This window comes from Nyctereutes procyonoides, unplaced genomic scaffold (assembly GCF_905146905.1).
Source record: "Nyctereutes procyonoides isolate TBG_1078 unplaced genomic scaffold, NYPRO_anot_genome, whole genome shotgun sequence".
NCBI classification, from domain to species: Eukaryota; Metazoa; Chordata; class Mammalia; order Carnivora; family Canidae; genus Nyctereutes; species Nyctereutes procyonoides.
Genome location: NW_026575130.1, coordinates 10228238 through 10254218, shown reverse-complemented (window position 1 = coordinate 10254218; position 25981 = coordinate 10228238). Strand labels below are relative to the sequence as shown.

The following is a 25981-nucleotide window of genomic DNA, read 5'->3' as shown; positions in this document are numbered from 1 at the left end:
CAAAATCCTTCCTATAATTCCACCCAAAAGAAAGGTCATTAGTGACTCACTAAGGGCCAAGTGTGAGTTATTTCCTTCGGACTCTACATTCCTACTCTCAGTCCTCAATGCCCTAGCTTCTCTCCACAGAAAGGAGTAATCAGGTTTACTGTTTCTTTCCTAAGAAAGAACCTGGGTGACTTATAGAAATATTTATGTGGCTTGGTATGTACGCCAAGGCAGTCCCTGTAGTATTTGCTGCCTATAAGATTTGTTACTTAGGGACCGTTTTTACACTTCCAGGTGTTTGTGCATGTGTTCTGACTTCCTTGGGAGGGCAGATCAAGCCCATGGGTCACAGTTCTTTCTATTTTCCTCAGTGCCCAACCTCTTTTCTTGTGCTCAGTAAAAGTTAAATAGAAGGCATTTATTTTAAAGTCATTTGTTTTCTCTGCATAACTTCCAAATGAAGTGATCACTGACATTCAGAAATCTTAAGTCTAGCAGAAGTGGAAAAATTCATTTCAAGAGAATTTACTCATTTTCTACCTTTGGGGCTAACCAACTATCAGTCCTGTTACTATGCTAACATTATGAAGCCTCTGATATTTGATATTTGTGGTGCACATTTCCTACATTCTACAACTTCTGTCATAACACACCAACTGGCCCTGTGTGCCTTTTTTGACCTACCTTACTTTCCACATGGCGGTTTCATTATTTTATCTACTTCCCTACGGGACAAATTAACTTCTTCTATGATGTCATTTAGAAAAAAATTCTATGCCTTGTGAGTTTATTATGATTTAATGAACAACTCTGACTTTTTAAGTGAAATTTGTAAGAACACAGAGCATGTACCAAATATCAAGCGTAATTCTGGACTTAACATCCATCACCCACACCATCACATGAACTGACTGCTAAATAGTGTCTTTCTTTCAAAGAGAATCTCTGAAATTATAAGAGGCATGTTTCTTTTATGTCTCAAGACATATTATGGAGAGATGGTAGGGTATCATGTGAATAAACTGAAGAAATGGTCAAGTACATACGATGAGAAGAAGCCTTTTACTTCACAGGGTTACTGATAACTTAGTTCAGGTACTGATAATTGAAGTTAGTTTTTTAAACACTAACAAGCCAAAGACAGCAAAAGTGAAGATCATACGTTCCTGGAGGCTGAGAAAACTTGGGAAATGCTCTACTTAAAACCCTGCTACTGCAAAACACATTGCACAGCAACACTGGAATGATGTTTTTTGACAGGAAGTAAATCTCAGGCTCTATCCCAACCTCCTGAATCAAAACTAAGTTACCAGCAGGCTTATTTGATTGCCATCAACTATCATGCATGTGCTCTGTGTATACATGACGGCTTTCCAATGAGTCTGTTTTAAAGATCAAGTAATATTTAATTATTTAATGGAGATTTTAAAATATCCATACCTTTAATGGAAGGGCCCCTGGATGACCTCCAGGTGGAAAGCCCAGCTCTAAGAGATTCCTAGAAGTCAGAAACGAATCTAAGACTATTTGATGATTGATCCCTTCGAGATACTGGGGATAAAATAAAACAAAAACATTTCAGAGAAGGAAACAAACTATAAACAGATAAAGAAATCATTACACCATGTCAGATCCCTGCACCTCCCACCAGGGTGACAGTGGGGCACTCCCTACACATATGAAGGAGTTCAGAAGCTGGGCAAAGACTAGTATCTACCTCAGAAGTTGAAATTAACTACTAAAATCATACGAGAGTATACACGAAAGCATGTACACAAATGTTCACAGCAACACTACGCATAACAGCCAAAGAACAGAAACAACTCAAATGTCTATCAACTGATGGATAAACACAATGTGATCTATATCCATAAAATGGACTATTATCCAACTATCTAAAGGAATGAAGTCTGATAACATGCTACAACATGGAGGAACCTTGAAAACATTATGCTAGGGGTGCCTGGGTGGCTCAGTCAGTTAAGCATCTGCCTTTGGCTCAGGTCATGATCCTGTAGTACTGGGAGACTGGGATGGAATCCCACATCTGGGTCCCTGCTCAGCAAGGAGTCTCCTTCTCCCTCTGCCCCTCCCCTACTCATGCACGCTCTCTCCCACATTCTCGCATGTGCTCTCTCATAATTTTTTTTTTTAAAGAAAACATTATGCTAGGCTAAAGAAGCTAGATACATAGGTTATATATGATTTCATTTACAGAAAAGTTGGAATAGGGAAATCCAGAGACAGTAGATTATTGGTTGTAAGGAGCCTCAGAGGAGGAAGGGGTAGGAAAGAGAATGACTGCTCATGGGCATGGGATTTCTTTTCGGGGCAATGAAAATGTTCTAGAATTAAATATGGGTGATGGTTGTACAACTCTATGAATACACTAAGAAACAACGAACTGTGCACTTAAATGTATGAGAGAGAATGACACAAGGAAAGGATGCAAGCATCGAAGAAAGAGAAGAGACAGAATGACTACATTCATCTAAAATTAGAAATTAGATTTTTGGATAATGTCTAATATTCCCACTATTTTTATTCAGTTAAAACTCATTTGGTAAAGAACTATATCCTTAAAAAATGATATCCTTAAAAAACGATATTTCACAGAAATAATTACCACTTAGGCAAATACCAAAAAATGAAAAGTTATTATCTTCACTTAAATTATTTAGGAACTTGCTTTCAAAATAATTTAGGGGGGCAGCCCCGGTGGCGCAGCGGTTTAGCACCGCCTGCAGCCCAGGGCGTGATCCTGGAGACCTGGGATCAAGTCCCACGTCGAGCTCCCTGGATGGAACCTGCTTCTCCCTCTGCCTGTGTTTCTGCCTCTCTGTGTGTGTGTGTGTCTCTATGAATAAATAAATAAAATCTTTAAAAATAATAATTCAAGTTTGGAGTTTCAGTGTTTTGTCATCAGTATACTATTAATAATTGATCTGTCTCAGAGCAAAAGATGGTAACTTCCAAACTGGTGGATGAGAAAATGTTACTATCAACTGGATTTTACTTTAAACTACTAATTTTTCATTTCAGTTATGCAATCAAAACTGTCTCCAGACACTGCCAAACGCCCCCCTAGGAGTGGCAAAATTCTATTTGGTTGCGAACCACTGGAGTAGAGAACTAGCCCTTTGAAATTCAATGTAAGAGAGCAAAGCAAAGCTTATTTAATAATTCACATTTAGAGACACAACTATGAGAAGGGAAGGCTAACACTGCTGGTATCCTGCCAGAAGCCAGGGACGCAAAACTGCCCAGAACGATGATTCTAAACAGCTACTATCTCTTGAAATTTCCTTGCCCTGAAAGAAAGTAAAAATGAATACATAAATATGCATAGAGTAAAAAATGTTGGCAGCCATCCCAAAGTTACTATCTAGACCTGTCCTGTCCAATTCAACTTTCTGAGACCATGAAAATGTTCTATACTGCACTGTCCACTACATTGACACTAGCTACATATGGCAGTGTTAGCATGGGAAATGTGGCTAGTGCAACTAAGGAAAAGAATTTTTGATTTTACTTAACGTTAACTAAATTCAAGCTGCGACAGGTGGCTATTAACTATCAGATTAGACAACAGAGATCCAGACCTTGCTATCATTCTTCTCGTTATTGTTGTTAATCAACATTAAGAGTACATTCTTAGCAGAGGTCCAACTTTCCCTCTTTTTTAGGCAATTTTTCCAGCAGCATCTCCCTGGCTTCCAGGGTAGGAAGATCAATACCTGACCCTGACCACAGTCAGGCCAATACTCTGAAGAATGAATATACTGGCCACTTCCTCAACTTTTCATCAGCTCTCTGCAAACTTCTCTTTTGTTCCACTTCAATCTTTCCCAAAACCTAGAATGAGCTACTGGCCTTCTATGAAAAGCATCTAGGGACATATTGCTCAGAAAGGTAGAACTGGTAAAGGGAAAATTATCTTATTCATGTGTTTGCCTTTTAGTTCTCTTTCCCAGATAGAACACAATATCCATGAGAGTAGGTAGGACTCTTTTTACCACTGCATCCCCCAGCACATAGAACAAAGGGTTGTACAAAGTTAGGTGTTAAATATTTTATTAATAAATAATAAGAACACCACCTTAAAGAGTGTTCATGTGCCAGGCACCACCATAGTGCTTCAAATATACTGACTTATTTAAACTTTACTATGACTCTAGGAGGTATGTACTATTATCTCCATTACATTTTATTGCCCAAATTATTTATTACCTCTTAGGAATGAGGCACGGAGGTGTTAGGTAATGTGCCCAAGATCACACAGATGATAAGGGACAAAACTGTAATTTTTTTTTTTTAAGATTTTATTTATTTGACAGAGAGAGCACAGCAGAGGGAGCACCAGGCAAGAGGGAGAAGCAGGCTCCCCCCTGAACAGGGAGCCGATGCAAGACTCAATCCCAGAACCCTGAGATCATGACCTGAGCTAAAGGCAGATGCTTAACCAACTGCACGACCCAGATGCCTTCAAAACTGTAATTTGAATGCTACCACATATGGAGCTTATTCGGTAACTTAAGCTGTGCTGAGATATTAATGTTATCTAAGGCTTTTAATATCTGAAGCATCCAAGCTTACTGTGTACCATACTCCTTATCCCTATTGTTGTATGAGCTCAGTGTAGACACAAAGCATCTGTAATGAAATATCACTACATAATACATAATAGCAGCATGCAACACAATACAGGGGTGCACAAACAACTCAGCAATGTACAAGAGCATGTGCACACAGAAAGGCCATACCATATGGTAAAGCAGCCCACAGCTCTGAAGATTTTAGCAAGTGAGAAAGGTTAACAGGCACCCCAGGCAGAAGGCTTGTGCAAAACCATGAGGGTGGAAGGTACAGAAAGAAAGTTGGGGCTAGAGATGCAGAGCTATGCAAATTTGGGGAGTGGTGGGAGAGAGGGGACTGGAATGGCAAACCAGAGTGAGACTGTATATGCTTCTGAATGTCAGATCACTCTGCGGGCAGTAGGCTCCACTTCTACTGTAAGGCAAGTCTAAGCAAGGAATTCAACCCAACATGATTCTACCAAACTGGTGAATAACACCTGAGCCTGAACTGAAAGACCCACATTTCCCTCAGCCCAGCTCACACACTCCCAAGAGCAGATAAAAGCTGATCCCATTGGAGAAAGATTCTATCAGATGGAGAATGCTATTCATTACATCCAACGCTTTGTCAGACTGAGCTAAGAAGGAAGGTAATTAATGGAGCCATCTTCCTGTAATACTAAATAACATTCCCCAATGCTATGACATTACATTTTCCCATGTCTTTGCCTATCTCTCATGAATACATTTCTTTTACCTGCTCCCTCACAGGAGATACTACTCAAAGTTTAGAACTTACTCTCATTTGTCTCTATATTCTCTAACTCAGATTCAACCATCAAATCTTTATTTCCAACTTTAACCTAAATCAATCCCTATCATTGTGTTGTCCACATGCCCCTACCAAGTATTTGAAAAGAGGCTAGTCTGAACTGAGAGGTATATACGTAAAATACACAAGTAAAATATCTTTGTAATTTTATACTGATTATGGTAGTATTGCAGTTACATTTTTATTGAAGTCTGTTTTAGATATATTGGGGTAAATAAAATAATTATTAAAATTTATTTCAACCTGTTTCTTTTTACTTTAATGGGCCCTCTAGAAAATTTTAAACTATATATGTGGCTCACATTATATTTCTACTGGATAGCATATCTACTAAAGCTGCCCCTCACACACAGCAAACTTAAAACTGGATCCATCACTAACAAAATCTATGACCTCTCTATGCCTCGGTTTCTTCATCTATAATGGGGAAATACTAATTGGAATAAAGAGATTAACTGTAAAAATAAATAAATGAATAAATAAATAAGAACCACACAATACTTACCATATGCCAGACACTGTTCTACGTATTTTTCATATGTTAGCTTCTTTAAATCTTCCCAATACCCCAGTAAGACTAGCACTTCCATTTTACATAGGAACAAACAAGCACAGAGAAATTAAATGACTAGCCAAAGATTACAAGGTTAGTAAATAGTGGAGCCCAGATCTGAGCACAGGCAGCATTAAATGACTATCTCTCATAACATCTACTTCAGAAATATCACAAAAACCAAGTTAATTTAGGTGAAACATTTCAACCTGTACCTGACACACAGTAAACTCCTTCAGTGTTTAACTATTATCACCACGTTCCCAGTCCCCAACGTACTTTTCCACATTTCTCAGCATGTCCCCACCTTTCTCTCCATTTCCCAGGTTAAAACCTCAGAATCAACTTTTAACCCGCCTCCCTCTTTTATCCCCTAATTTTAGTCAGCTACTTCTTACTCTTCTTTGAATGTTTTTAATGTACCTATTCCACTATTCCCACTTTATACCACTTTAGCCTAACCTTGTACTCTCACACTAGGTGAATACCAAAAATAACTTAAATAGTGCTCATGTATGCTTCAAATCTACTAATTCATTTAAACCTCACTATAACCCTGTCTTTTCTCCAGGATTTCCACATCTGGGCTCTAGCAAGATCTAATGTTCTCAGTAGACCAGTCTTCATGGAAATCCAATTTTGTCATGTGATGGAAAATTTAAAGGTGTATGGGTTCTTTACACCAGCTGACTTAAGTATGTGAAAAAGAAATACGATGAATGTTCTCTATTGGGGAAAAAAAGACTTAGAAGGCCCATAAAATTAAAAATTCTAGTCTCTTCAAAAATCTCCCATGGAGGGACACCTGGGTGGCTCAGTGGTTGAGCATCTGCCTTCAGCTCAGGTCGTGATCCCAGGTCCTGGGATGGAGTGCCACATCGGGCTCCCCGCAGGGATGCTCTCCTTCTGCCTACGTCTCAGCATCTCTCTGTCTCTCTCAAATAAATAAATAAAATCTTTTAAAAAATAAAAATAAAAAATAAAAATCTCCCATGGAATTAAGTCTTAATTCAGCAGCCAAACATTAACAACTGCCCAATCTAGTCCCACCCTACCCAAACGTATCTCCACTCCTCAATAAAAATTCTCCAGAGTAGGGGCACCTGGGTGGCTCTGGTCAATTAAGCATTCAGCTCTTGGATTCTGCATAGGTCATGATCTTATGGGTCTTGAGATCCAGCCCTGCAGCAGGCTCTATGCTCATCAGGAAGTCTGCTGGAAGATTCTCTCCCTCTGCCCCTCCTCCCAAACTTCTCCTGCATGCTCTCTAGAGCTCTCTCTCAAATAAATAAATAAAAATCTTTTTTTTTTAATTCTCCAGATTAGATAAATAGATTTTTTTATTGTCCCTGGAGTAAAAAATATTAATTCTTATCCTCAACCCTTAATCATTCATTGCCTCTCTGCCTCACAAATTTAAGCACATTTCTCCATAAACCTCCCCAAACACCCAGAATAAACTAATCTCTCCTCTAATTTATGATAAAACACGCCTTATACCACTCACTGTGGTCTGATATACTCAGTACCCGGCAAATGGCACTAACAAGCGCAACCAGGCCATGAGCAATTGGAAGGTAAGGACGGAATCCCTAACTTTTTACCTTCTCCATGAGCAGCACAGGTCTCTACAGAGCACACATGCACATACCTATTTGGCAAATAGTTAATAAATAAATTAGGGATGGTGTAACTGAAATTACCTGTAAATGCTCTTAAATTTAGCCAACTTTATTTCCCTAACTAAAAAAATACTTCAAGGTACAGGAGCAACACTAAGTAACATGGTAATGGTTTCAGCGCATCTTCAAATTCATTATCTTTGCTCCTCAAAACAGCCCAGTGCAGTGCACACTATTACACCCTTGTTAAGTGGGCTACGGTTCAAAGAAATATTTTTTCTCAAGAGCCCTCAGCTACTAAATGGCAAAGCTGGGACCACAGACCAGGCCAGTAGTCCAGTGCTCTTTCCAATGTTGGAATTCACCTTTTATCTCCTTTTTCTCCTTATCACATAAGGTCGAATAACTAAAAGGAGAAAGGAATCAGATGAAAATCCTTGGTAACAAGATACGGTAAATTCACGACTTCAAATGAATTATCTGCCTGAGATGGCTTTTTTTTTTTTTCTTTGACTCATCGAGCGCAATGATGACCTGCAAGGCTGCCTTTAAAATTAAACCTCATCATCGTACTGTATTGTGAAATAAAAAACTATCTAAACCAGTGCCTTTCCTGACTCCCAAGTCCGACACCGCCTTCCCGTCCCCCTCCCCCACTGCCATCTACTCTATACTTACAAAATCTTAAGGCTGTTTCTCATCAAAGAATTAAGGAAGGAAGCAACCTTCTGAGGACACAGCACTTGACCATCAAATCCAACGGGCGGTCCTTGCTAGACGTTATAACCCACTGCTCTTTCCATACCTTGCTGTCTCCAGAAATCAAGTCCTTTAAAACTCCATGTTATTTGTTAGACATTCCTATTTAATACCGAGTCACAAAGAACCTCAGTGCAGAGCAGTCTCGATTCATGAATGGCCACATTGTTGGGTACTCTCCCTTCACACTGAAACTCAGAAATAAATGGAAAGACGTGGCGATGGATCCAACCCTGGGCTAACCGCACTGGCAGAGCCAAGAGAAACCAGAACGCGCCGAACGCGCCGAACGCGCCCGCCTTCGCCTCCTCCGCAGACCTTCAGGCCGATCCAGGGGATGCGCGCAGCATCCCCCGGCCGGGCTGCACGCCTCGGCAGCCGCCAGCTCACTCCCCAGATTTCCCTCCCGGTCTCTTCTGAGCCGAGGCGCTGGGGAAGGGTGCCTTCTTCCCCCTGACGGTGGGTCGGACCGCACACTGCACCCAGCCCGAGACCCCCGCCGCGCCAGCCAGTCTGGCACCCCCGCCCCCCCCCCCAAACCCAGCTGGGAGGCGCCGCGGCCTCGGGTACCATCCCCGAGCCCCAGGGAGGATGCAGAGGAGGCGGGAGGAAAGCAGTGGCCCCGGACGAGCCTCCTCCGCTCCTGCTCCTCTACCCCGACTCACCCAGTTCTGCGCATTATTATTGCTCAGCTTGACTTTCTTGCACAGGCTCCCGGGGACCTCCATAGCCGCAGAGCGCGCTCGGGGGCCGGGAGCCTCCGCGCCCACAGGTTAGTTAGCTCGCGGAGAGGCCGGCGGGGGCGGGGGCGGGGCCGGGCTGGAGGGCGGGGCCTCCCCCGCGCTCGGGTCGGCGCGCGCTGACGTACGCACGCACGCGCTCGCGCTCGTGCCTCCTCCTGCGTGGCGCGTCGCGGGCGCCTCCGCAATGGGGCTGGAGCCGAGAGGTACGTGTGAGGAGGGGCGAAGCGGCGGGCGCGAACCTTAGGGCGGGGTGGGGGGGCGGGGCCTTGGCGCTCGCGTCCGGGCGAGCGCGCGCGACGCTCCTCCCCCTGGATTCTGAGGAAGGGGCGGGGCCGAGAGAGGTCGTCGTGGAAGTCTCCTGGCTTCTCCCCTGCGGGCGCCGCAGGCCTCTCAGGGTAAGGGCCGTACCTGGCTCCCGGCTCCCGGCTCCCGGCTCCCGGCTCCCGGTCCCAGCGGGCTTGGCTCCCCGCCGCTCACGCCGGCTGGGAGAAGGCGTTGAGGTGGCCTCCTGCCCCTCTGGCTTCTCCTCCCTGAGCCTGGCCCCCAGGCTGCTGTCTGCCCAGTCTGTATCCCTGGCGCCCTGGCCACATTCAAAACGGGAAGAACTGTTGTACCAGACAATTCATTCTCCACAGGTTCCGTTTGGTGGCTTTAAAATTCTGCTCAGCGCCCAACTTCAAAAAACAGCCAATGACCCATCCTTAGTCATCAGTAATTAATGTCTCGACTGGGATGAGTTGGTTATCTATCTGCAAGGAGCCTTGCACCCTGGAGACCTCTCTTCATACCCGGAGGTATTCTGTCCAGTAATTCTCTCAGGTAGGCTCAAAGGATCCCCCGTGTTATTAGCTTTTCCGTAAATTCTTAGGGGACTGAAATCTAGGCTTAGGGAGGGCTGCTGGTCACCACACGGTAGAATGCCCACCTATGCAGAACATTCTCAAATCCACCTAATTATCACAGGGCTAGTTCATAGGAAAATGGGCTGGGGTGGGGGGGAGCATCCTCCACGAGTTCTCGCCCCCCTCCCATTACGCGAAGGGTTTTCCACAGCTTACCCGTGGCTCAGAAATAGGTGATTGAATCTCTGCTCCTCCTTAACCCAGTTTTTTCCACCTCACACCACACGCACACCATCTTCAATCACTAAGACCTAAAAGCCATTGCTTTCTTTAATAACTAGCAAATCACCAAATCAATAAATAACTATTTATTTCCCCTACTGTTAGTGTCTTTTATTAGGCCTTCCCCATATCCAAGATGAATCACAACCAATCCCCTTAACTAGGCATCCTCCCACCTGTGCAACTGCTGCCCACACCTCTGTCATACACTCCATTACTAAAATAGAAATCTGACCTTGTTTACTTGACCATGTAGAATGCCAGTAGTTCCCTATAGCTTTTCCTAGGGAATGTTTAAGTTGAAGTCTGCATGTAGTACTGAATTTCAGTATACTTCTCAATTTTGCCAGTGACAGGAATGAACTTGGAAGTTCAAATGAGAACACAGCACCACATTTGGAATCAGCTGTCTCTCCAAGAAGTCCTCAGAAATGGTATTCAGAGGGAAATGATATAAAGAAATCACAATCTGGGCTTCTAGTTGTGTTCATTGCTTCTCAGTCCACATTTCTGAGCTTTTCCAATGAAAGACATTTTTAGGGTCAAAATACATCATGAGTTTGCATTGATACTTTCAGTTCAAAATCATGATTCCAGGCATCAGCAACCAAAAACAAGGAAATTACCAAAAAAGACTATAATTAAACAAACAAGAACAACAAAAACCACAGGATTATGTCGAAAGAACTCAGAAGCCAACTTCAAGAAGTTTTCTCGTGTCAAAGATGGCACAATTAGATTAGAGCTCTAAAGGGATAATAACTATAAGGTATTAAAATATGTTTAAATGTAGATGTTGATATTGATGATGATTAAAAGAGAACTCATTGTCATCCTTGGAGGATGCTAAGGAACCAACTCATTTTGAAAATATAAATAAAAGGAAAGAATTAAACATTTACCCCGCTTTCTCTGCATTATCTGTAAGTCAGATAATGAAAAAATTGATGAGGGGGCCCTTGGGTGGCACAGTTTTCAGCTCAGGTCATGATCTCAGGGTTTTGAGATCAAGCCCCATGTCCGGCTCTGTGCTGAGCACAGTCACTTGAAATTCTCTCTCCCTCTCCCTCTGCCCCTCCTGCTTGTGCTCTCATTTTCTCTCTCTCTCTCTCTCAAATAAATAAATAAATCTTTTTTAAAAAATGGATAAGAAGGGAGTGCCTGGGTGGCTCAGTCGTTAAAACATTTGTTTTCAGCTCAGGTTATGATCTGGAGTCCTGGGATGGAGCCCCGCATTAGGCTCTCTGCTCAGTGGGGAGCCTGCTTCTCCCTCTATTCCTCCCTCTTGCTCTGCTCTCTCTCTCTCTCTCTCTCTCTCAAATAAATAAAATCTTTTTAAAAATCGATGAGAAGCTTTCCTTGTAGAAATATAGTTAATAAATAAAGAAGGAAAGATTATAATATCGCCATCTTTACCTTCTAATGAAATAATGGATAAAGACAATGATGCTCATGGCTGCTAACATCATGGAAATAAAGAACATCAGAACTTTTTTGCCTCCTCATGATTTTCTGCCTCCTGTAGTATTAATGCCCCTCACAATCACCTGATTCTAACCAAGCTTTCAGGTCTAATTGCCAGCTTATAGTTAATGCAGAGAAAAGGGGAAGATGTAAAATCACCATATATGCAAGTAGCCAAATTCAAATTGTGGAAAAGCCTACATCATAGTGAACTGATTCTTAAATAATTCAATTAAAGGGGGAAAAAAAACTAATGAAGAACTAAAGATTAAAAGAAAACTTAAGAGAACTATTCGACAATTGAAATATATGGAAATTTAACCACTGACTTGCATAGAGAATTTTTTTTTCACATGGAGAATTTTTAATGTATATAGCAAGGATTTTGAAGAGTCCCTGGATTCTTGATATTAAAAGCTGACAATTTTTTGGTAATAATAGCTCTAAACATAGATAGCTCTAAAATTAGAGCTACATATTGAAAGATGTGTCAGTGAAATGGCAATGCCATAAGTATTCAGAACTAAAATGAGGCTCTTGGAAATTAAAAGCAAGATAGCAGGAGTGGAAGAAAAGGTGAAGGTATCTCCCAGAATGCAGAGCAAAAAATTCCCCAAAATAGAAGTGGAATTTTTAAAGAAAAAACAGTCCAGGAAACCCAACATCCAAATATTAGGAATTCCAAAAGAGAAAAATCGCAGGAGGAAATAACCAAGGAAATTATTCAAGAAAATTTCCTAGAAGTGAAGGACTTGAGTCTCTCCCCAAATGTCCAGCTCAGCACATAAAAATTGAACATACAAAACATAGCACTGTTGTTTGGAAATCCTACAAGCTTCCAAGGAGGAGATTTCAAAAGCAAAGAATCAGGAATGAAAATAAATTGAGGGTACCAAGAAAAACACTGAGAGCTAGAAGGGAAATAGAACAATGTCTTTAGAGTTCCAAAAGAATTTCCAACCTGAAATTTGGAGTTACATACACCCTTTCTCAAGAAATTATTGGAGGATATGCTCCACTTAAATGGAAAAAGGAAGACATGGCATTTAGAAAACAGGAGTTTCCACAGAGGAGACAGATGAAAAGGAATTCCCAGGTTGATGGTGAAGGAAGATCTAGGGATGACTACCATGTACTGGGTCTGGAGGATACTCAATCAGAAGGGTCTCCAAGAAGTCAGAAGGCCCTTGGAGAGCCTTGTTTAGGAAGACAAAATTAATAGAGCATCTGATAGAAATGACCATACTGAAAATGATTCAGGCAACTGAAACGGAGTTTGAGGTTATATTAGTCATAACTATTTAGAAAAGTAAGTCATCAAAAAGGACACATTTATCACACCCTTTCCAAACAAACTATATCTCCGGGTAATCAAATAGTTGATGAAGAATAGTTCATACTGATAAAATTTTAACTAATAAATGCAGAAGGATTGTTGGAACTTAAAAATTACCATTTTTGATGGGTAGCAAGGAAGGCACTTGTTTTGATGAGCCCTGGCTATTGCAGGTAAGTGATGAATCATGAATTCTACTCCAGAAACCAATATTGCACTGTATGTTAACCTAAAATTTAAATTAAAGAGAAAGGAAAGAAGGAAGGAAAAGGAAAGGAAAGGAAAGGAAAGGAAAGAAAAATCACCATTTTAGGGGCATCTGGGTGGCTCAGTGGTTGAGCATCTGCCTTTGGCTCAGGTCATGATCCCAGGGTCCTGGGATCAAATCCCACATCAGGCTCCCCATAGAGAGCCTGCTTCTCCCTCTGCCTATGTCTCTGCCTCTGTGTGTCTCATGAATAAATAAAACAAATCTTTTAAAAAAATGAATAAATAAAAATCACTATTTTAAACACCTGATGAGGTAATTAATATAGGCAATAATCATTAATGTCTGCTGAAAGTATTAGGTGAAAGATAGTGTGATGGTTAATTTTATGTATCAACCTGAATGGCTCACAGAGAGCCCAGATATTTGGTTAAACATTATACTGGGTGAGTCTGTGAGAGTTTTGCTGGATGAGATTAACATTTGAATCAATAGACTAAGTAAATTACTCTCTAAAGTGGGTACGCCTCATCCAATCATTCAAAGGCATGATTAGAACAAAAAGATGACTCTTCTGCAAGTAAGAGGGGACTCCTGCCTTACTTTTTTGAGCTGAGACATTGGTCTTTTCCTGCCTTCAGACTTGAACTGAAACATTGGCTCTTTGATCTCAAGCCTGCTATCTTTCAGACTGGAACTTATGCCATCAGCTCTTCTGACTCTCAGGCTTTGGAACTTGGAGTGAAACTACCATCAGCCCTTCTCCAGCTTGCTGACTGCGGATCTTGAGACTTCTCAGCCTCCATGATCACGTGAGCCAGTTCCTTATAATAAATCTCCATCTATATATGGTTCTGTTTCTCTGGAAAACTCTAATAGAGGTAGGAAAGAGAATTTTACAATGGAGGGATGAGGCTGATACCACCTGTACCCACTTAGCGATTTTAGCATCTTCTAAAACTGGTATACCGGATATCATATACCTTAAATGTGATATAATGAGAAATCCTCAGCACTAATTGTCCTAATTTGTGTTGTTCAAGAAGTAGGGCATGGAAAGAATATGATTACAAGTCATTTATTTGGGAGGTGAGCCCAGGAAACACCATTAGTAAAGTGGGAACATGATACAGGAACATGAAGGAAGTCAATAAAGCAGCCATTGTAAGTAACTGGAGCTTAATCCCACTGAGTAACTCTGAGAAAGTGTTGAATATATGCTTCAAAACATATTATCTGAGAGGAGAGAGCTGGGATATTTATACCGCTCCTTTCAGTCATTATTCAAGGACTATTCCTAGGGAGTGGAGTGTTCTTTCCCTGGTAATTTTGGATTGCAATTCATACAAGTAGAGAGGGCACTGGTCCCAAAGAAAGCCTTCATGCGAAGAAATAGAGGTATATTCACAAGTGAAAGGATGATATGTTCCACAATAGTACGGGCTGAAAGGATATGCATGCAGCACCAGAAGTGTTTGCTATAACCTCTTATGAGTATTATTTAAAAAAAAAAAAAAGCAAGGATATATGTCTCTCTTCTTTTTTACATAAGAGGTTACTTATTTTTAAGAAGAGAACAATAAAGAACTCCACAAAGAGAACCACACACAAACACACACACACACACACACACACACACAAAGGAAAGAAAAAAAAAGAAACTATCTTCAGAGTAAAACTATCATGGTGGAAAGGAAGGATGTTTTCCTACATGGCTCAGGTCTTTTTAAAAAAAAAAAATTTTTTATTGGTGTTCAATTTGCCAACATATAGAATAACACCCAGTGTTCATTCCATCAAGTGCCCCCACTCAGTGCCCATCACCCAGTCACCCCCTCCCCCCGCCCACCTCCCCTTCTCCCACCCCTAGTTCGTTTCCCAGAGTTAGGAGTCTCTCATGTTCTGTCTCCCTTTCTGATATTTCCCACTCATTTTTTTCTCCTTTCCCCTTTATTCCCTGTCACTATTTTTTATATTCCCCAAATGAATGAGACCATATAATGTTTGTCCTTCTCCAATTGACATTTCACTCAGCATAATACCCTCCAGTTCCATCCACGTTGAAGCAAATGGTGGGCATTTGTCATTTCTAATGGCTGAGGAATATTCCATTGTATACATAAACCACATCTTCTTTATCCATTCATCTTTCGATGGACACCGAGGCTCCTTCCACAGTTTGGCTTTTGTGGACATTGCTGCTAGAAACATCGGGGTACAGGTGTCCTGGTGTTTCATTGCATCTGTATCTTTGGGGTAAATCCCCAGCAGTGCAATTGCTGGGTCGTAGGGCAGATCTATTTTTAACTCTTTGAGGAACCTCCACACAGTTTTCCAGAGTGGCTGCACCAGTTCACATTCCCACAACAGTGCAGGAGGGTTCCCTTTCTCCACATCCTCTCCAACATTTGTGGTTTCCTGCCTTGTTAATTTTCCCCATTCTCACTGGTGTGAGGTGGTATCTCATTATGGTTTTGATTTGTATTTCCCTGATGGCAAGTGATGCGGAGCATTTTCTCATGTGCTTGTTGGCATGGCTCAGCTCTAAATCACACATACTTGGTCATAGTAATATACACACATGTGTGATGGTGACAGAAGAAGAAAGAGAAATAAATCTTCATTTTCCAAGGTGAGAAACCCATAGATATTGCCTAAAGCTTAAAGACCAAAAGTAGCAATACACCTATTATTTTAAGATATGGAAATATGTACCAAAAGATTTACCTGAAAGACTTAAGAGTCGTTGCCTCTAGGGAAGGAAAATTGGGAGAGGAGATGAAGATGATGAGGGATTTGTTCTTTGTCTTAAAATTCCTTATAGAATCATTTCAGTCTAAACTATTTGGATATATCATTTTGACAAAAATGTACAAAAAAACTTTTTTAAAATATTGAATTAAGGTCAAACGAAGTGAGCATGTGGAGACAACCCTTAAGATGTTTGGCTTAAAAAAAGGAATAGAGAAATGAAAGAGAGCTGAAGACCAATACAGAATCAAGGTAGGATTTTTTTTTTTAAGATTTTATTTATTTATTCATGAGACAGACAGAGAGAGGCAGAGACATAAGCAGAGGGAGAAGCAGGCTCCATGCAGAGAGCCCAATGCGGGACTTGATCCTGGGACTTCAGGATCACACCCTGAGCCGAAGGCAAACGCTTATCTGCTGAGCCACCCAGGCGTCCCAAAGTAGGATATTTTTAAAAGAAAGGATAAACTAGAGCAAATTATATGCTGATGAGAATGACCCCAACAAAGAGCAAAGGTAATTAACTGATGGATAGAGATCCTTGAGGGTTGGAATCCAGGGCACAAGTGAAGGTGGGCCTTTGATGAGGAGTAGGTAATACCTGCAAAATAAAGTAAAAAGAGGGGATCCCTGGGTGGCGCAGTGGTTTGGCGCCTGCCTTTGGCCCAGGGCGCGATCCTGGAGACCCGGGATCGAATCCCACGTCGGGCTCCCGGTGCATGGAGCCTGCTTATCCCTCTGCCTGTGTCTCTGCCTCTCTCTCTCTCTCTCTCTGTGTGTGTGTGTGTGTGTGTGTGTGACTATCATAAATAAAAAAAAATAAAAAATAAAATAAAATAAATAAAGTAAAAAGAGAAGACAGGCAAAGATGCCAGCCCATTGGTATAGGAGGTGGGATGATGAGAGACTTTGCACTGAGGGTTTTTATTTTCTCATGTAAATGTGAGGTAAAGCCATTAGTGAGAGAGGATCATCTGAGAACTACTGCTCTAAATAATGGATGGGCATTCTTAGATACCTGAGATAGTTACCCTTATAACATATTGTATATTCCAACAGTCATTAAAACTGTAAAGAGCACATTAAATATTTTAAGCTAAACCAAGGAGCTATAAAAATTAGAAACCCCAGAGCAAAGTGTATCTTAACCCTTTCAGGAGCACAGGTATTCTCAAGAAGAGGGTAACGGTAATGTAAGAGCTTGGTAATATCATATTGTAAGTCACTCACCTAGGTGGTAGCAGAGCATCAGTCTCAGAAGGTGGTCTGAGATGAATAGAACTTAAAAGTTGCTGCACAAACCAGAGGTAATGTGCATGAGCATCCCATTCATCCCCCCACCCTCTCTATTATTAGTTAAACCAACTGAGAAATGGAAGGGATGATTGGAAGGCAGGCAGGGATATTTTATTTCCATTTGGAAGGAATCACTGGAGATTCTGAAAAATTCCCTTTCATCCAGTCACTTCAAGTCTCTAGGCTTGCAGGAGGCCAGTTTGTAGAGAAAATCACCCCTGTGGTCAAGGCCATTCCATTTCTTCACATTTTGCATATATGGAGAAAATATATGAAGATATCTAAAGACATATCTTCAGCAAGGGGATTTGACTGAATAAAGAACAAGAGAAATAGGGCTGAAAAATCCTTGAAACATCACCAATTTCATCTGAAGCATTTTCTGGTGGTTATTGCTATTTTTTACCTTAGAAAAAAGCCCCCAAATAGTGAATTTCATAAGATGGGTTACTAAAAATTGTCATATTTTAGAATTATGGTTCATAATTCAAAAGAGATCTTTTTCACAGTGAATAGAGACAACTTGCTAGAGTTCTAGGTTTTCTACTAACTTAGGAACCTTGGGTAAGTCATGTAACTTCTGGGGTGAAGCAGGGGATCAGTTGGATAAATTCATCTCAAGGAATTTTTCCAGTTCTAAAATTATTCTCGATTCTTTTTTTGTAAGATTTATTTTATTTATTTGAGAGGAAGAGGGAGAGAGAAGCAGACTCTGTGCTGAGCAGAGAACCAGACTTGGTCCCAAGACCCTGAAATCATGACCTGAGCTGAAGGCAGATGTTTAACTGACTGACCACCCAGGTGCCCCTTATTCTAGGTTCTTAATTTAGGTGTCACTTGTACCTGAAAACAAGAATTCAATCAAACCCACAAATTATCTGTAAGAACCTTACTGTGTAAAACATTGTGTTAATAATTTCTGTATGTTAAAGTAGCTGAGTAATAAGTAATGGGAAGCAACACCGAACACAGCATATATTCTTTTCCCTGGATTCTTTCAGCATAATTATGATGAAATACATCCATGTTGTTGTGTGTGTTGACAGTTTATTCCATTTTGTTGATGACTAGTATTCCATTGTACAGTGTTAAGATTTTGTTAAATTAACATTTGTTAAGTAGAGCACAGGTGCTAGATGGTGAATTTTGGCTTAACAATAGAACACAAAAGAAATAAGAACCATTATTACTCATAATAAACCTCAAGGACCTTTATTACTCATAGGTCCTTGAGGAAGTACATGGCACACTTTGAGAGACCACACAAGGCCAGGTGCAGGCAGAGAAAGAGACAGGACCTGGGGCAAATGCCTTCATTGGGATCCCAAGGTGGAATGCTCTGGGGTTCCCAGGCTAAGGCCAGATTGATTAATTCAAATCAAAGAGAGCAGAGTTTCTGGTAAGCTCTACAGGGGTCTGATCTTTTTTTTTTTTTAAGATTTTATTTATTTATTTATTTATTTATTTGAGAGAGAGAGAGAAACTATGAGCAGGGAGGAGGGCCAGAAGGAGAGGGAGAAACACACTCCCCACTGGGCAAGGAGCCTGACAACACAGGGCTGGATCCCAGGACCCTGAGATCGTGACCTGAGCTGAAGGCAGATGCTTACCGACTGAGCCACCAGATGCCCCTCATCTTTTTTTCTTTTTTTTCAAAGGTTTTATTTATTCATGAGAGAGAGAGAGAGAGAGAGAGAGAGAGAGAGAGAGAACAAGCATGGGGAGGAGCAGAGGGAGAGGGAGAAGCTGGCTCAATCCCAGGACCCTGGGATCAGGACCTGAGTGGAAGACAGATACTTAACTGACTGAGCCACCCAGGTGCCCCTGTGGGGGGTCTCAGGGGCACATAGGGGAAAGTCCTGGAAGGCCAGTTAGACTGTTGATCACAAGGGCAGTTGGGGAGGTCTTATCAGGACATTACATGTGCTTGTGACTCTGTGGGCTGTTATCTAGGGTGTATGTGCTTGTATGAAGGGCTAGTGTCAGTTTAAGGTCCCTGCAGGTCCCTTGGTAAGCCAAAATAGATGCCAAGGCAGCAATATCATGGAGTAGTTTAGTTAAACTCAGGATATGTGGATATGCCGTGATTTGTTTATTATCTGTTGAAGGATATTTGGGTAACTTCAATTTGAGGCTCTTGCAAATAAAATTGCCATGAACACTCATATGCAAGTCTTTGTGTGAGCAGATACTTTCTCCCCCTACCCCCCCACCCAGGGAAAGAAACCTAGGCATATCAATACTAGAGGAATGACTACGCCATATGGTAGGCATAAATATAATTTTTTGAAAAACAGTCAAAACCATTGGTAAATGGTGGTACAAGTTTACATTCCTGCTAGCAGTGTATGAGAATCATAGTTGCTCCACATTCTTGCCAATAGATTGGTATGGTTGGTCTTTTTAATTTTAGTTGCTGTAATAGTATGCAATAGTATATCATTATAGTTTTAATTTTCACTTCTCTGGGAGCCTGGGTGGCTCAGTGGTTAAGCATCTGCCTTTGGCTCAGGTCATATCCTAGAGTTTCAGGATCGAGTCCTGCATCGGGCTCCCCACAGGGAGCCTGCTTCCCCCTCTGCCTATGTCTCTATTCTCTCTCTGTGTCTCTCATTAATAAATAAATAAAATATATTTTTTTTAATTGCACTTCCCTAATCACTAATGATGTTAAACATCTTTTCATGTGCTTATTTGCTATCTGTATATTTTCTTTAGTTAAGGATCTGATCAGATCTTTTTGCCCATTTTCTAATTGAACTGTTTGTTCTTGGGATCCCTGGGTGGCGCAGCGGTTTGGCGCCTGCCTTTGGCCCAGGGCGCGATCCTGGAGACCCGGGATCGAATCCCACATGAGGCTCCCGGTGCATGGAGCCTGCTTCTCCCTCTGCCTATGTCTCTGCCTCTCTCTCTCTCTCTCTCTCTCTCTCTCTCTCTCTCTCTCTGTGACTATCATAAATAAATTTAAAAAAAATTAAAAAAATGAACTGTTTGTTCTCTTATTACTGAGTTTTGGAAATTCTTTATATATTCCATCTCAAACATTTTATTCTTCATATCAAGAAGTTCAACATGGGTCTCATTTTATTTTATATTTTTCTTTTGAGAAAGTGAGAGTGGGAGAGGCAGAGGGAAAGAGAGAGAAAGAATCCCAAGCAGGCTCCATGTCCAGCACAGAGCCCAGCTTGGGGCTCAATTTCACGACCTGGAGATGATGACCTGAGCAGAAATTGAGAGAGCCGGCATTTAACCAACTAAGCCACCCAGGCACCCCAACATGGGTCTCTTTTTAAAAATGTATCTTCCATGCCTCCATTCCACATGAGCAATCCTTCCCCTACTTGTTTGAATATATGTAAAATAACCATTTTAACATCCTTATCTACTAATTCTGTTTTCTGTGTTTATACCTCATCATATTGACTCATTTTTCTCAGTCTAGGTCATATTCTCCTCTTTCCCTGCCCCTTTCCTGCTCCTTACCAGACTCCTGATGTTGTGAATTTTACCTTGTAGCATGCTGCATGTTTTTGTAGCCCTGTACATTTTTTTCAGCTTTATTCTGGGTCATGGTTAGGTTACTTAGAAATAGTTTGGTCCTTTCAAGGCCTTAGCCTATGACTAATTGTGCCCCACCACTCAGAATACCATTTTGAGTACTTTGCCCAAAGCCAAGGATTTCCACTCTGGCTAGTGGGAACACAGCCTATTTTCTGTTGGTTGTGAGCTCAGGGCATATTCCCCTTTGCTCCTTTTGGATGGTATTTTTCTCTGCCCGATAATAGTTTTTCTCACTTGCCTTTGCCCCAGTGCACTTTCTGCCATCTCTGGAGCTTTCTCTGTGGTAGTTCTGTCTTCTTAAGTACTATATCCTGTCTTCCTGACTCCCAGCATCAACTTCCTAAATCAGCAGGACCACAGATTTCTGCCTGGATTACTCTGCCTGCACTGTGGCCAGGAAACTCTGTCTCAGATATTAAGCTGAGGCAGCTGTAAGGATTAATCTCATTATTTCCCAATCTCTCAGGGATCACTGTCCTGCCCTGCCTGGTATCCAATGTCTGAAAGTCATTTTTTCAAATATTATTTTAGTGGGTTTTGTTAGCTGTTTCTGGTGGGAGATCAGATCCAATCACTGATACTTTATCTTCCTAGAAGTAGAAGTTGCTTTTTTATGTGGTTACTTTTATAGTAATAACTTCTTTGCCTTTTTTTTAGCTTCACTATTTAACATATATGCTTAGTGTAATTTAGTCTTAACAATTTAAAAAGTGTGTCATGTCTTTAAAATGATTTTATTTTTAAAGATTTTATTTATTTATTTGAGAGAATGAGCAGTGGGAAGGGGCAGAGGGAGAGAGAGAAGCAGATTCCCCGCTGAGCAAAAAACCCAATATGAGGCTCAATCCCAGGACTGTGAGATCATGACCTGAGCTAAAGGTAGATGTTTAAGCAGCTGAGCCACCCAGACATCTCTTTAAAATGATTTTAATCTCTAAACTTACTCCTCCATCCTTTTCATTTCCTTATAGTGCCTCTAAAGGGGAGTAGGGTACACAGTAAATTTGGAAATACATGGAGTCTGAAACTAAAGGAAAAGGAACTGCATATAACCACTGTACTAATTGATAAAGTCATTCTCCATAAGGAGACAGGTTAACAATTCTGATGCAACTGTACATATGTTAAACAAGTAAGTGGATGGCACAAGGTAAGAGCCAAGTTTCTTACCTTTGGAGTGAGAGTCACATAAGCAAGGGGGTTGGATGGGAGGAAGCCATAAATTTGCTAGTGGATTAGTAAGAACTCATGTTTAATTTAATACAGATACAGATGATTACATATAGAAATATTTATAGATGTGTGTATGTACCCATAAGTGATATACCTGTTTCTTTGTTCTGTCAGCTGAGAAGGCTCTAAAGAAACAGCATCCCAGTAGCAGTGAGTCCAGATCTTGGTTTCTAATACCATTTCCAATGGAAGAACTTTTTTCAAGAAATGGCTAATTCTAGGACTAGTATAGAAATATACAAGGTGAGCCTGGAACGCTTTGAAGTGTGAGAGTGTTTTTGAAGTACAAAAAATAAAAAACAAAAACAACAAAACAATGAAACACCACATTCATGTAGGTCTGTCAAAGGAGCCAAATGAAAGAGCTTCCAGGTGGCCAAAGATAGACAAATTTGAGGAATAAAATAAATAAAGTAGTATAGGGTTATCACAAGTATAAAATATTTTTGAGTCCATTTTGGCAAATAAATGACTGAATAAATAAATGGGGAGATGAGACAAATATCCCAAATATCCCATGCAGAATAATTCCAAATAATTTATATAGATACTCAAATCTCAAGGAGAGGGAACATAAATTTCTACTCCTTAAATATGGGCTGTGCTCACTTCCTCTACATTATGGAAACAGAAAGCAAAGGGTAACTTCACAGTGACGAAGCTTGACAAATACCATCTCAGCCAAATAAGCAAGATCAACATTGTAAGTAATAAATCATGGTGATGGTATGTAGTGTTGGTATGATGTGATGAAAATGACACTTTGCCCCTGTGGTCTTCCTCCAAAAACCCATAATCTTCCTCCAAAAACCCTTTTCATGAGGAAAATATCAGACAAATTCCATTAGACAGACAACCTACAAAATACTTTACCAGTATTCTTCAAAACTGCCAACATCATCAAGAACAAAGCAAGTCTGAGAAACTATCACAGCCAAGAGGAGCCTAAGAAGGCATGACAACTAAATGTAATGTGGTATCCTGGTTAGGGTCCTGGAACAGAAAAAGAAAGTAGGTAAAAACTAAAAAACTAAGGAAATCCAAATAAACCATGGACTTTAGCTAATAATAATGTATCAGTATTGATTCATTAAGTGTAACAATATCTCATACAAAGGCAAATGCTAACAATAGGGAAAACTGAGAGTGTGGAGGTATATGGGTATATGGGAACTCTCTGTACCATCTGCTTAATTTATCTGTAAATGTAAAACTTTTTAGAAAATAAAATCTATTAAAAAAAAAAGGAATCCTGACACCAAATGGTAAATCCCCAAACAATCAGTATCCACTGAGCCTGTTTGAACAATAGCAGGCAAGTTCTGTTTACTCCTGGCATCTCAACTTAAGCCTCCCTCATGAAAATTGTAGCCATGCCCACTATTTGACTTACTGTTCAGATGTCAAGTCAGATGACTTACTATCTCTTCTCACTGATATTCTAGATATACGTTTCTGTGGTCTTATCTGAGTTTTCTGGGTGCTGTTTCCCACTCCATACCACCTTCTAATAAATCCCCTAAGGAGTTGCTGTATTTTGACTCCACCACAGGCTTGGACTAGTGGCCAGCAAACCTTTCTCTTCATTTTCCACTGTTCCCTAGAAGAGCTCTGCTTTAGTAATTGGTGAAATTTGCACAATTCCAGCTTCCCTGGTGTCCATATGCTCTTTCCTTTCACCTGCACCTTCCTCCTATAATTAATTTTCTCATTATTCCTACCAGTAGTCAGTGGGGAAAAATAACCTATCCAGAGCTAGAATTTTTATCATATATTTCTGAGATCCTTTAAAGAAAAAATATTCGCGTATAGCCAGTTTATTCTACAGCTATTGATCAATAGAGTTTTCTACAACAGTTGAAAACACTGAGAGTTCATTTGTTAGCTGACTATCCTACCTATTGTTGGGCCTGCTAGTAGGAACTCCTACTGTGTTTGCATGCTCAAGGAGGGCCTTGTCAAAGCGGCACTGCTCCCCTGACTATAAAATTGAATAGAGTATTTTCTCATTCTGAATAGGAGAACAGGGATGCTCAGCTGGTTGAGTGATCGAGCGAGCGATTGAGCGTCTGCCTTCAGCTCAGGGCCTGATCCTGGGATCCACATCGGGTTCCCTGCGAGGAGCCTGCGCTCCCTCTCCCTATGTCTCTGCCTCTTTCTATGTGTCTCTCATGAATAAATAAATAAAATATTTTTTAAAAAATTAATAAGAAAACATAGGCCTCACTCCCTGACATCATGTACTAATTAGACTCTTTCATATAGTAAGAAATAGGTACACAGATGGCCACCTTAGTGGGATTTAATCTAAAGATGGGAGAAGAAAGGGAAAGAAGGAGTTTTCAGCAGCCACACAAAATAGATTGTAAAGAAATAGCACCAAGGGTGACTAGGTGGCTCAATCAGTTAAGTGTCTGCCTTTGGCTCAGGTCATGATCTTGGGATCCTGGAATCAAGCCCCACCCTGGGCTTCCTGCACAATGGAGAGTCTGCTTCTCTCTCTCCCTGTGCCTCTCCCATCTTCCTTGTCCTTATGTTCTCTCTCTCTCTCAAATAAAGAAATAAAATCTTAAAAAGAAAAAAAATAGCATTATAGTGCACCATAGAATGTAAACTCCTTTATTCTCCACTTCTGCTTCTTATTACTTCTACCTCTCCCAACTAACTGATTTTTTTCACAAACTGCCCAAGTGACAGGATCTAATTTGATCAGCCTATCACAATCCAATTTAGGCTACCCCTTTTGGTAAAATCTCTCATGCCAGCATATCTTTTAAGTTGCTGGTTAACTGACAGGTGCCTCTAGGTCAGGTTGTCCATCTGGAGTCTAATCCCCTGCAACCAGGAGGTAAGGTTCTATAGTCTAAGGTAAAGCAATTAATTCATTAGAAAGCACCTATGTGGGGATTGTAGGTCTGGAAGAAACTCAGAATCATATACTCTTCTCTCACATAACAGATCTGTTTTCCCAAAGTTCCTTCTGTTGAAAATATCAATTCTTTGTAATGTCAACATGTGTTTTGTGGAAAAGGATTCTGTGATAATTCTGATCCAACAAATATTGCTAAGTGATTACTAAGTGGCAGATATAGTTCTATACACTTAAATGTGTAGGAAATATGGGTTAAACTAAATTCTTATACTGTAAAATCCTGTTTTTAGTGTGCCATTATTACAAGCTCAAGAGAAGGGCTGTGGTTTATACAGTCTCCCAAATCTTTTAAACCAAGTTCCCTTTTTCTGAAAAGCATTTCTTAAACTTCAGATTACATGAAAGATGTATCTTGAGAAAAGCTCGATTTTATCATTGAGGTTCCAGGAAATGATGTTGTCAAGGGACACATGTGCTGTAGTAGCTAGTCTCCACAAGATATCTCCTCTCCCCTGATGAACCACCCCTGCTGGTATTCACTCCCTTGTATAGTCCTCTGCCACACTGGATCTAGGCTGATCTTATGGCTTACTATAGCTAACAGAATGCAGCGGAAATTATTGTGTCCATTCCAGGCTTAAGCCTGATAATTTAAGAAATCTTGCTACCTTGCCCAAAGTCCAACATGAAGAGGCCACAGGGAGAAAGAGAGGCTCTGATACTACATGGAAAAGACCCAGTAATCCAACCAACAGGGAGAAACAAAGCCCTAAGCATCTGACTCCAGTGGAACTATACAAGCCAAACCGCATAGTTCAATCCATCCTAGCTAAAATGACAGACATGTGAGTGAAGAAGTCATCCTGGACATTCTGGTCCTAGTAGTGAAATACATAAGCCATGGCCAAATCCCAATCCATAGAATTGTGAGGCATAATAAATGGTGGTTGTTTTAAGCCCCTGTTTTGAAGTAGTTTGTTAGACAGCAATTGGTAAACAATATATAAAAATAATTTTAAAAATTATTGCATACACTTAATATATTGTTCCTAAATTATAAGT

General features: G+C 40.8%; 1 protein-coding gene and 1 long non-coding RNA gene across 3 annotated transcripts in view; one reads left to right on the top strand and one right to left on the bottom strand.

Annotated features, from left to right (window-relative positions):
- The window catches only part of PAPSS1 (3'-phosphoadenosine 5'-phosphosulfate synthase 1), a 98890-nt gene extending 89740 nt beyond the window's left edge, over positions 1-9150 (bottom strand). Inside the window, exons 1-2 of one of the 2 annotated variants that reach the window (XM_055342534.1) lie at positions 8997-9150; positions 1429-1539 (exon numbers count right to left, since the gene is read on the bottom strand). In XM_055342534.1, the coding sequence (XP_055198509.1) occupies positions 1429-1539; positions 8997-9059 (174 nt within the window). In that variant the 5' untranslated portion in view covers positions 9060-9150. The remainder of the gene's footprint in view (positions 1-1428; positions 1540-8996) is intronic. The other variant, XM_055342535.1, reaches the window with a different exon arrangement.
- Positions 9151-9406: 256 nt separating this feature from the next.
- LOC129521146 (uncharacterized) lies at positions 9407-10999 on the top strand. The gene is made up of 3 exons (XR_008666772.1): positions 9407-9469; positions 9710-9893; positions 10549-10999. It is a non-coding gene; the product is annotated as an uncharacterized LOC129521146 (long non-coding RNA).
- Positions 11000-25981: the final 14982 nt, after the last annotated feature.